Source organism: Lactuca serriola, chromosome 2 (genome assembly GCF_051521515.1).
Source record: "Lactuca serriola cultivar US96UC23 chromosome 2, Lser_US96UC23_V15, whole genome shotgun sequence".
Classification (NCBI taxonomy): Eukaryota; Viridiplantae; Streptophyta; class Magnoliopsida; order Asterales; family Asteraceae; genus Lactuca; species Lactuca serriola.
Genome location: NC_136409.1, coordinates 107,961,571 through 107,974,825, shown reverse-complemented (window position 1 = coordinate 107,974,825; position 13,255 = coordinate 107,961,571). Strand labels below are relative to the sequence as shown.

Genomic DNA, 13,255 nt, shown 5'->3' with positions numbered 1-13,255 from the left:
GTTACGATTCCATCTTTGCATTCTGTGAAAAAGTATGTTATTTTCTATGTCTCGATTATAGCATACAATAACAATTTACTATTTATTTGAAGAAGTTTCTATGTTTATAATGTGTAGATACTTTGAAGTATAATGTATTGATAAAATAACATTGTGTTTTGGTAGTTTCGGGTTTATTAAAAAATATGTTATTGTCACACCATTTTCAAAGTACAATGTTATATTTGGTATACTATTAGTATAGAAAATACATAAAATGTTGTCAATTAATTTCATTTGGTATTTTATACAAAGTAAATAGAATATATGAAATGATTAAGTGTTATATTGTATGATTTGTCTACTTCTTTAACATTGTTTTTCTTTTATAAAACCTTATTTAACCTTAATGTTTATTTAATTTTGTAGCTTCCAAACAAAAGGATGATGTGTAACATATCTGTCAAAGCTTCATGTCATAAGTTGCATGAAGTTTTGAGTGACTTGAATGGACAAGTGCGAGATATTTTTTCAACAACTAGCTTCGGTTACTTGTTGGACCTTCCAGCTCAGTCCGGGGACAGACTTCTTATTTATGGGTTGTTACTGCATATGTTACGTCCTACTGCTGAAACGGACACAACTGAGCGTCTACATTTTAGGTTTTCTAGACGTACATCATCATTTGGACCCGAGGAGTTTTGTATTGTGTCCGGACTTTACATGGGCTAGTTTCCTAGATCAATGATCGAATTTTCAACAATGTATAAACACAGATACGGTGAAAATACATTTCGGTCCAGAGTCTTCCCATATCGCATGGACACTAGTTTACTTGTAGAAGATTTAGAGCTCCTTATCTTGAATCAACAGTTCAATGAAATATCGGCTCAGAACAGTGTCTGTGCCATTTTTCTATATATTATGAATCAAGGTTTTTTGGGGAAAGAGCCCAATGATAAAGTCACCAAGGAATTTTTGTGAGTGGTGGAGAACCTGGATTAATGGAATAGGTATTTGTCAATTTAATATTTTTAATAAAATCTATTTTTTATATGTTTAACTAATATTTTTGTTTTTAAATATAGGTTCTGTTGGGGGAGTTATCTATGGAGTAAAACATACCCTAAATTGTCAGGTATCTTTAAAAAATTGGAGGATCATATGTCCAAACATCCAACAAAACCTTATGTGTATACACTATCGGGTTTTGTTATTCTTTTGATGGTATAATTAATTAAAAAAATATATATTTATAAATTTTCCGGTCTTTATTTCCTGATAATTTTATTTATTGCTAACACTTATAAATTAATGTATACTTATTACAACATACGGATATGGGAGAAGTTCCCAATAGTTCGGGGAAATGTTGCGATACGACGAAATAATTTATATCCTCGTATCATGCAGCGGTTTCATATTAGGAGGTTGACTTGGGAGAAAGTATGCGATGTTTTCGATATTGACCAGGACGAGGTGCATTAACCCAAAAAAAAGATGATTGCCTCAGATGCCGAGTCCTCTACCGCACATTATTTGTCATATATTACTAGTTTGAATTGTGAATCATCTGAAATCCCTTCTTCTATGTACTACAACTTTAGAAAAGATGTAAGTAAAATGGTAAAAGTAGAATCTAGTACATTAATATTTTTCAACTATTATTGATAAATCAAATAATGTATGTAGGGGGCATCTTCGTCTGATCCATCCTGTGGAAACAGCCAATCTACCCGGTTCACCGAACAAACTCATACGGTGAGAATTAAGAAAAGAACAGCCAGAGAAATATTGGCAAAACTTCAATCTTTGTAGGAAAAAATCCGAGGAATGAAAAATAAAGGGGGATTTCGAGAAGAGGATGACTTGGAAGAATTTTTTAACGAAGCTTTTGAGGTAAAATAATTAATTTTAGAAATTTACTATCAATTTTTAACGAAGTTTTTGAGGTAAAATAATTAATTGTTAAATTTGCTTTGCATTTTTACTAATTATTTTTTTCTTTAAATGTAGGGAAATAAGAATTTGGATGGTAATTATCAGATGCCAAGCCCAGTGACCCAATAATTCGGTAGTCCACGGATATCAAATCGAGTAAGCGAGGATGATGATGTTGATAATCAACCTTTGATTGTAGAAAATAAAAACAAATCGTGAAGGAGGTCATAATTTTTTTGTATATTAAATTTTTTTATTTTTTGAAAGTATATTAAAAAAATTAATATGTTTTCTGTAGAAAAAGAAGAAAAAGAAGGTTGTTGCTAGTGACATTGTGGATGCGAAAAATCATATACCCGGGCCTCCTATTGCAAAACCAAGTCGTCCGGTTAGGCTATTGAAATCTTCTCAATATCTTAGTTCTCCATACGTTTCGTTAAGTATGTTAAAAATTATATTTACTAAAATTTTATTACTATATGGATAGTTATTGACCACGTATATAATGTAGGTTCAAAATGCCCCCCGATATCGTACAAGTGGGGTAATACGCAATGAACCACCACCCCTTGTATATGTCAGCGATCCCCCGACACTTTTATTGGAGTCGTATGTGATTTCGGGTTGTAACGCCCCTTATCTATACATGGGAAACAAACCGGCTGTTTTTATGAAACATCGGTTATGCAATGAAAAAAATGGAAGCAGTGGAGTTTTGGGATCTGCTTTTTATGCATGTGACTTGGTTTTTGATGAAGCGGTATGAAAACATTTCTTTATATTTAAATTTTTAATAATTTATAAGCTCCTTATGTTTAAATTAAATTTAACTACAACATGTTGACATATGAGGAAGACTTTTGAATGAGCGGAGACCGAATGATGCACGATGGACAATCATGTCATCGTCATTTTTTCGTGCATTTGAGATCTTCCAGTGGGCAGGAAGTGGAATGGGAAATCCGATTGACCTGCTAGATAGATGTAAATATTGCCTAGAAGTTGAATGTGTAAATAAAAAAATAATATATATGAGTCAATTAACCTGTAATATTACACTAATTATACGCTCTAATTAATTGCAACGGTTTTGTGTTAACACAAGTTTATTTTCCAATATGCATCAACCCACATCATTGGGTTCTTGGCAAGTTGTGGATGGACACGTTGTCGTTGAATTTGTATGACAACTTCTGATCTTTTGGCATCGTGAAGCTTATTGATTTTGTGCGTTTTGAAGAGCTTATTGACCACATTCTATTGGACATTGGCTATTGGAACCACATGGATTTGCCGTTTCATAAAGCATCCATTACTGTTACGAATGTTATGGATGTGCCCCAACAAGAAGGGATGTTTGGAGAATGTGGTGTATTTATGTTGATGTACATGGAGCAGCTTGTTTCAGGTCAACCGATTAGTATATCAACCGCACCTGTTATTGCTGCTACACAGTTTCGCAGTAGGATGGGCATAATATATTATGGATCTTCTAGAAAAAGCGATTTTAAATTAGTTTGATTAGTAGATTTTTAGTGACATTTAATGTGCAATATTTCAACACGATTGTTAAGGTTCTATTTTAGTTTATGTTAAAAAAATGTCCCCTAATTATTAAACATTCAACATTATTATATAACAAACTAACAAGATAATAGTACATATTACATAGATTAATCATAACAAACAAGCAAATAAATATATAAAACATATTACATAGATAAACTCATAAATAAAATACATAAACTTACTAGTTGATTAATAAAAAATGATTAAATTTAAAGATTTGGAAAATCAGTTGGATATTTTTTTTTCTTGAAGCACCCACTCGTTGTTTTTTTGTATGTTTTTTAGAACCTTTTCCATTTTAACCTCTTCCTTTTTGGCGTACTCTATTGCATCTCGTACCCAAACTCTTGCAGTTTTTATGTTGCGTTCTTTGTCTTGAACCAACCTCAAATTAGACCAAATATGATCTTGTAAGTCATCCAACCATTTCCTATCTTCTTCAATGCCTTTAATCTCGCTCTTGATCTCTTCTTCTTTTTATTAATAGTTGCAATCACTTCTCTTGTGGCATTAACCACCATTTTTTTGACAGGTAGACATGATTGTATATGTATTATGATTATAGAATAACGAGTAGTATACAATTTGTAAATCTCAGACCCATACATATAAGTCTCTATATATAATTGACACTTTATCTACCTTTTTATACACTTTGACTACTATCAAATAGCCTTTGACTACTATATTATGTGTTGTCATATCATATTGTGATTTGCCAAGACATTATTCTAATTTGACAATATTTGTATACGATTTGACTACTGTCTACTAACCATTGACTACTGATTCATGTGTAGTCTTATTGTATAGTGAATTTCAAACACATGATTGTAATTTGACTACTTTTTATAGGTTTTGACTATTGTCTACTAACGTTTGACTACTATTTTATGCGATTAACTACTTGATTAATAGGTTTTGACTACTATCTTCTAGTTTTTGACTATTATCTAATGTCATATATAATATAAATGTGTTTTCAATTCATAAATCAACGAAACAATAACAGAAGTTGGAGTGTGAAAATGACAGAAAGATCAGAGGAGTTGAAAAAGATATTGGCAAAATTTAATTGGTCATCTACATCCACCAATAAGCCATCTACATCCAACAGGGAGAAGATGGATGAGGAAATGAAAAAGGTGTTGTTACAAAGAGAAGCTGATGTGGATAAGGCTTATAAGGATTTTGCTTTCCAACGAAAACTTCTAGACAACTATTAGGACGACATTGACCGTAAAAAGAATTGGATCGTAACTACTAGGCAAGAAATCCAATACACCGATAGTTCGATCCGCTCTAGTGAAGAAATTGTTCGAAAGCTAACGGATGAATTAGCAGTTCGTGAGTACAATTTGGAGAAAACAAAAAAAGGAAGTTAATGCTATGAAAAAAGAGTATCCGTACGAGTTTCCGATGTAGGAAGAAGATGAGTAATATTTTAATAATGTGCGTGTTTGTTTAAGTAATTTTTAGGTAATGTATCTCTATGTATGTCTTTTACTAGTAATTTTAAGGTAATAGATCTCTGGTCTCTATGTATGTTTTTTATTAGTGGTTAGATTGTTGAATTAATTGATATTAGTAGCATTGTCTTATAGTATTGTGACGCTTTATCCATAGGATGCAGTATTTTTATTTATTTCGAACAGTAGTTGATTTATTTCGAACAGTAAAGTAGATACCTTTCATGTGTTTTTGTGTAAGATTTCACAGAATAGCATGTACTATATGAGACCTAATAGATTCTATACTTGTCTATATAACAATTCAGTAATATGACATTAGTTTGTATCATAAAAGATAAAGCCTATTGTACCACTAACATGGAACACCAGAAGAAGGAATTTTGATACGTGCTTGGATTACCATCATAGAAGAAGCTTATCCACATGGTCCCCTAGAATTCCGTATTGGTTCTTTTTGGAGTCGCGTCTTTCACTTGTTCCATTATGAGATGGGTCGACGTTATTACCGCACAAAAAAGATGTAAAATTAAAAATGTTACAAGTGAAACAACATGTGAAGCACTTTCATAGAATTCATAGCAAGATCGAAAATGAACATCCTGATGAGGATGAACAAAGAATTTTACTCGCCCTATGGAGTTATTTTGTTTGGAATCTAACGGTAGAGAGTTTGTCCATGTTGATTCTTGGAATGTTATGAAGAATTTACCTTATTTTTAATTATTTTCTAATCTCAGATGAAGTTTGTTTTGTAGCTTAAAATGTATGGAAGGGAGCTTATCTATGTTAGAAATTCCTTCCTTAAGTCTAATTTCTATTTGATATAATCAATTTTTGATATTCCAAAATTCATGTTTGTTTTATCGGTTACTCAACGCAATGCTCCTGTCTGCCATTTTTGACTTTTTTATTTGTAAACAACATGTGTTCTGCAGTCAAACGAAAAAAAATAGATTACAAGTTGTACAAAATAATATGAAAAAGATAGCACAACAAATTTCCATTGATGGAAACATAAACCATTACAAATAAAAACTTACATTACATTTTACATAGAGTACCGATAAGTGCTACATAAACTTAGTTGATGGACATTTAGCTTACAACTTGTAGACAACAACACCAAAAAAGAGAATCCAACTACAAAGTAAAACTATCTTCAAGTGCAGTATTTTGCTTTGTAGCTTCTTCTTCGATCGAGCTAAGTTAGAAATTATCAACGAAATATTGTTTTTTGCTTCATCCACCCAACAAATAAACCCAGATTGTGGTGGCTGATAAATAAATATAAAAAACATTATGTATATTGTGTAAATACTCAATAATAAATTATAATATAAATAATTAGAGGATAACCCAAATACCTCTTTAGGACAAGCGTAAAATAACCGTCCAGGGTTGTTGGTAGTTCTTGAGGTCCTTATAATACCTTGAGCCCCACAACTGCAAATTGTCATTTCTTTTGTTTATGAGAAGTAAATTTTTATTAGTGTGGACAGGTAAATATCTTCAATTATATACTACCATTAGACTACTATTTTATAGGTATTGACTACTGTCTACTTGCATTTGACTACTACTTTAAGTGTTGTCTTATCCTACAGTGAATTTCAGACACATCATTGTAATTTGACTATTGTGTTATAAGCATTGAGTATTGTACTAGCATTTGACTACTACTTTAAGTGTTGTCTTATCGTATAGTGAATTTCGCACTCATGATTGTAATTTGACTACTGTGTTATAGGTATTGACTAATGTCTACTAGCATTTGACTACTACTTTAAGTGTTGTCTTATCGTACAGTGAATTTGGGACACATCATTGTAATTTGACTATTGTGTTATAGCCATTGACTACTGTCTACTAGCATTTGACTACTACTTTAAGTGTTGTCTTATCGTACAGTGAATTTCCGACACAGGATTGTAATTTGACTACTATGTTATAGCCATTGACTACTGTCTACTAGCATTTGACTACTACTTTATTCCTTTTAATAGCTTTTGAAGTGATTTATGGCAAGACTTATCACTAAATTACTGTTTAACTCCTCAACATTAAAGATGAGTTTCTCATACAGTCACCATGAAGAAAGCTTTACCAACTTGCTTGTTTACCTCCACAACATTCAGCGTACAAAACCCTATAGTTACATTTACATCAAAACCGATGTTTTGGATCGGTTCCAACTATGTTTTGTCGTTATTCGATGTGTGGTAATTTACTTTCGATTTGTTTATTTTTTATGCTAAAAAGATTTAAATTAGTTTAAAAACTAATAATTGTGTTGTACAAAATATGAAATAGATCAACGCATTCTTAGGGTGCATGCTTCCGGTCATCTTCATAGACAGTGTTCATATTCAAGGAGAGTATCTTAATTCAATGTTCATAGCAGTTGCTATGGGTGGAAACAAAAACACTACGCCAATAGCATTTGGTATCGGGGTGGCAAATAATGCTAACCCCTGCACTTGGTTCCTTATGAGGTTGAAGGATGCTATCGGAGAGGGTATGGAAGTTGCGTTCATAACCAATATGGACGACACCATTTCTTCTTTTGTGAGTCATGTATTCCTTGAGGCTTATGGTTATTCGTCTAAGAGTGTTTTGATTTATTATCGCTTAAGAATTGGTCAAAGCACAAATTTAGACTACTTATTCTTCCGTGCATGCAAAGCATATACCACGCAAGATTTTCAAAAATCATTTTCTAAGTTAAGTCATGCTGCGCATGAGGTTCTTGCCAACATCGGAAAAACAAAATGGGCACGGGCCTATATCCCTAATATACGTTGGAATGTACTAAACATTAATATTCCAGAATTCTTATTGGTGTTATCGGTTACTCAATGCAATGTACCGATAATAACGCTAATCGATGCAATTGTTCAGTACATCCAACGGACGTTTGCAGAACGTAGTGTCGTGGGAGGTAATTTAGCAAGTTTTTATAAACCTCTAAAATATCCATAATTGACTATCCTTTTACTTTTCAAGGATGTTGAACACTGTATTCACCCCTTACGTAGAGATGGTCCTTCATAGGAAGATGCAAAAGTCTCTACGATGGAAAGCAACTAAAATCCCACCTGAGATCCCATCTCTGTTCCCCTCTGATGTTTTCTGTGTTTTGATCTAAAAAGAAGATGTGTTGTAGATCCTAATCGACACACATGTTCTTGTGAGAAATAGCATAGTCTGGGTATAGCATGTGGTCATGCTATTGTTGCAACACGTTATACAAACAACACGGAATTAACTGATATGGTTCAAATATATTATCGGGCTGATGTGTTTCGAACTACATACCAGACTAGAAATGTGAACGTTGTTCCCCCTGCATCTGAATGGGAAATACCAGAGCCGTTGATGGTCGTTTTAATCCCTATGTCATCCTATTTGACTATTATTTGCTAATAATTTTCTTTTTGAATCGATGTGGAGTAACCAAAGATTGTGGTTTTAATCCCTATGCAAGCATATAATATTTGATTTCGTAATTGTTTACGTTTGTAAGCTAAATTGTAGTTGGTAATGAACATTTCCATTTTACAAATCCATACTGTTTATGTTACATTAGGTGGTATAAATCAAAAAATATTTACTAGACATTAGGTTGTAAAATTCAAAGAAATCGCATTGTAACATTTACTCTTCTTTAACAAATAATAGCATCTACAATATATAGTTATTGTAAAATTGAAACAGTATATTTATGTAAGTTATACTACAATTTGACTACTCCTTCACATTATTTCACAACGGTTTCATAAATTTTGACTACTAGTTTCTAGAGTGAATAATGTTTTGTCATTTCGAAGAGTAAAATTGTCCTTTCAAACAGTACTTCTATGTTGGTCTCACACTATTAATATGCAATTAACATACATCTTAAACATGATACATTACAACATTCAAAAATTGAGATTGAATTCATCTGAGTTCGGTGCTTGGCATTGTGAAGAAGAAGATTGCTATGTTTGTTCCGATAACAACACAATTCCGGAAGGCCCAGATTTCCCACTCCCAGATAACATGCCTGACGACATTTTCCAAGCTATGAATTCCGCTGAAGAAGCCAACGAAAGGGACTCTCAAATTAGTCGCAAACTCAACCAACAAGCAAACGACCTAGCAGATCAAGTAATTGAAAAAGAAAATGGATTGCTGAAACTACAAAAAAATCAAAGAGGCTAAGAAGTGGATTCGAGATGCAAATACAGAGTTTAATAAGCTTCAAGCTGAACGGGGCCGTCTAACAGATGTTGTTAGAATTAGAGGGGATTTTATCGACCGTGAACAAAATTTGTATCCCAAACAGTTTCCTAATCTGTGGAAACCAATTTAATTATGTTATGTTTATTAGTAATGTTATGTTTATCGTAAGCTAAAAATGGCAACTTATGTTATTTTATGTCGTTTTTAATAGCACGAAGCATACTTTGGAGGGTAAAACCAATGAGGTAACGATATCGGATTTGAAATCTGGATATTTTCCGACGAACAACTATGTACAAACAACGTAACCAACATATAAAACATGAAAATCACACTAAAAACATACTTTTTCATAAGATGAAAATGACAACTTATGTTATTTTATGTCGTTTTTAACAGCACGAAACATACTTTGGAGGGTAAAACCAATGAGCTAATGATATCGGATTTGAAATCCAGATATATTATGATTAACAACTATGTACAAACAATGTAAACAACATATAAAACATGAAAATCACACTAAAAACATACTTTTATCGTAAGCTAAAAATGGCAACTTATTATGTCGTTTTTAACAGCACGGAGCATACTTTGGAGCGTAAAACCAATGAGGTAACGATATTGGATTTGAAATCCGGATATTTTCCGATGAACAACTATGTAGAAACAACGTAGCCAACATATAAAACATGAAAATCACACTAAAAAACAGACTTTTATCGTAAGCTAAAAATGGCAACTTATCTTATTTTATGTCATTTTTAACAGAACGAAACATACTTTGGAGGGTAAAACCAATGAGGTAACGATATCGGATTTGAAATTTGGATATTTTCCGACGAATAGCTATGTACAAAAAACGTAACCAACATATAAAACATGAAAATCACACAAAAAACTACTTTTATCGTAAGCTAAAAATGGCAACTTATATTATTTTATGTCGTTGTTAACAACACGAATCATACTTTGGAGGGTAAAACCAATGAGGAAATGATATCGGATTTGAAATCCGGATATTTTACGACGAACAACTATGTACAAAAAACGTAACCAACATATAAAATATGAAAATCAGACTTAAGAACATAGTTTTATGGTAAGCTAAAAATGGCAACTTATGTTATTTCATGTCGTTTTTAACAGCACAAACAAATGGAAAATATATTACAAAGACAATGGCAAATATATTACAAACATAATATATTTCAAATATATTACAAAAAAGTGTCAAATATATTACAAACATAATATATTACAAATCTATTACAAACACAATAGCAAATATATGTCACACCCCCGAACCAGACGGCAGAAACGTTTAGGGGCTTGTGCGTGACTTCATCTTGAAACATCATTACAGTGAATATAAATGAAACATAACATCATCATTACCATGCATAATAAAATACAATTGTCATTGTTTACATCAAGTACAATCTTTTAAATAACATGACCAAAACATTCACTGTATGATGTTTAACAGTACACAAAACAAAATCCCCTATTCTTTTGATTCTTCTACTTAACGAGTCCCTTAGAATACAAGTTATTTTGAAAACGTCAACATATATAACGTTGGTGGGTTCATAAGTATATTTGAGAAAATGATTTTTGTAACTTTGTAGTCACAAGAAAATCCTGTATTTTCTTAAAATAGTTTGGTATGTTTATGTCTGATCGTGTATTAATGCATGTGTTATTGTTTAATAGAACGTCAAAAGTGATTGAAGAGAAAGTAAATAGAATGTCCCCGGACAACCCGACGTTGCCCGTAAAAGAAGAATAGTTAATGCTACAGTACCAACCCCGAGGTGGGGGTACCAGTGTGAGTAAGTTTCCGAGTAATCCAACATAAAAGAAAATAGTCTTCCGCAAACTTCATAACGTTAATTCCTCTATGTGAGCCATCATAACCATACTAAATAATGACAACTTCGCCTGTCTTGGCGTTTGTGAACGCGGACTGAAAAATAAATTAAGGTTATAGTCACCCTAGACCGATGTAACCTAACTGTTGCGAACTCAGGTGTGGGGTGTCATCTTCGTATAGATCTATACATAAAATCCCGCTCTCCTTCCAAGAGACTCTGATTATAACTACAGGCTACGATCGAATACTTAATAGGTGTCAACCGACAAAAACTCACTAGATCCTTAATCGAATTTACACGAAGATAAACGTATAAAACTCATTCCAGGCCCAACGAACCATGTAAGTGAGCCACTAGGGCATCGCTAAACATGTGAGTCATTTAAAAACCTAATATGAATGAGATTATATAACATGGGCCCAAAATATATGTAAAAGGACAACTAAGGCTCAATTCACATGTAAGGTATTTATAGGCCCAAATAGCACGCAACTAGTATACAAAACCTATCAAACATATAAATGGGCCACTAAGGCCCAATAACCTAGAAATGATCAAAATTAATCTGTTTGTTAGCTTATTGTTGGTTTTCGTTCAAGTATTCACTAAAATGGCATAAAAGGCCCCACTTTTTGTAAAAATGACGTTCTTGGCCTAATAAGACAAAAATTTACAATTAAGGCTCAATTTATGTAAAAAATAACACTTTAGTCCCCATTTTATTCAAAACTTGTGTTTATGACTAGTTTGTGGTAAAAATAACATTTTAAACCCATTTTTGTTAAAAATATCATTTTTGGCTTGATTTTTGTGAAAATACACATTTTCTGGTTTTTATATGTGATAAAACATACTTTTCTCAAGGTTTTCATGTAGATCCAAGTGATAAACTTAATATTCTTATCATATTTTTAGATTTATGAAGTAAATAGCACATAATCAACAAATAAGTTATAAAAAACACACATATTCATGCATATACATATAGATCTACATAAAGCAACTTGTATTCTCCCCCAAAACCAAGTAAAAATCAAAAATAGGGGGTACGAACTCACCTTTGCTTGTTGTTCTCGATTTTGAAGAAGAGATGAAGAGATTGATGTGATTTTGGCTCTAGCAAGTTCCTTGAGGGGACTTTAAAACTTAGAGGAGTTCTAGGAAGTGTGATCAAGAAATGAAGCCATATAAGAGAGTGTTCTTAGCTTAAGAATGTCAATAAATGAATTAAGTATGATGACAACTTACTAAGAATGATGATCTAGATGAAAACTTCTTGAATGCTGAAATCTCGAAAATTTTGAGAGGAAGGAAGAGTTGTTTTCTTAAGAGTGTTTGAGAGTTTATTTGAGAGAATTTCAAATGAAGTGTGTGTGTGTGTGTGTTTGTGATTCTCGGCCGAAGGTAGAAGAAAAAGATAGAAGATAAGAAAAGGGTGCATGGATATATGAGATGTTCATGGATACATGTTATGTTTAAGGCTTGGTTATCCTACATGTAAAAATGAGGTGGCATGGTCTCATTTGATCTTCCATTCTCTTTTTTTTTACATTTGGCCGAGAATGGGCTAAGGAAAGAAAAGTGAATTAATTTGGGCCCATTCTTGGTCTTGCTTGAAAATATGAAGCCCATTTAGAAGGTTTTCGGCTCATTAGGCCTTTAGGTTAGTTCTTATGGCCCAATATAAGATAAAGTGATGAGTTTTAGGTCTATTAGGGTTAATTGGAGTTGTTATGGTCCATTATGGCCCATTAGGGTAAACTAATCCATTTTAGGCTCATTATCGCACAAAATGTTAAGTTTTAGGAATTTGGGTTCATTTAGAGCCCATATAAGGGTTCTAAGCCCATTCTAGTCGAATTGAATGCTTATTGGTCCGTTAGGCCCAGTAAGAAAATCCTAGTCCATAAAGAACTTGAACCGGGGTTTCTAAGGTTTTCAGCCCTTAGTTGAGCATATGAGATGTATTTGGAAGAGCATAGAGTACGATATTCGCTTAGAGTACCAGTTATTATACTAGTTGAATGATTATATGAGAGTAGAATTTCCTAGCAAAAATGCTAGTTGTGACAATATATTACATAGACAATGACAAATATATTACAAACATCATTATTTAAAGGGAATAAAAACTACATTGGCAATAAAACAGCCATCAATGGTTCTGGTATTTCCCAATCAGATGGTGGGGGA

General features: G+C 32.7%; 1 protein-coding gene across 1 annotated transcript; it reads left to right on the top strand.

The window, feature by feature from the left end:
- The first annotated feature begins 4,517 nt into the window (after nt 1-4,517).
- Nucleotides 4,518-8,106, top strand: LOC145089453 (uncharacterized). The gene is made up of 3 exons (XM_079027891.1): nt 4,518-4,658; nt 7,272-7,899; nt 7,997-8,106. Exons 1-3 carry the CDS (start codon nt 4,518-4,520, stop codon nt 8,104-8,106), a joined length of 879 nt encoding a protein of 292 aa, XP_078884017.1.
- Nucleotides 8,107-13,255: the final 5,149 nt, after the last annotated feature.

Excerpts from the sequence above, each read along its gene's own strand:
- LOC145089453 (XM_079027891.1), top strand. The coding sequence starts at position 4,518 with ATGACAGAAAGATCAGAGGAGTTGAAAAAGATATTGGCAAAATTTAAT. Across the intron at positions 4,659-7,271 it reads TGTTACAAAGAGAAGCTGAT|ATCAACGCATTCTTAGGGTG; the intron begins GTGGATAAGGCT and ends AATATGAAATAG. Across the intron at positions 7,900-7,996 it reads AGAACGTAGTGTCGTGGGAG|AGATGGTCCTTCATAGGAAG; the intron begins GTAATTTAGCAA and ends CCCCTTACGTAG.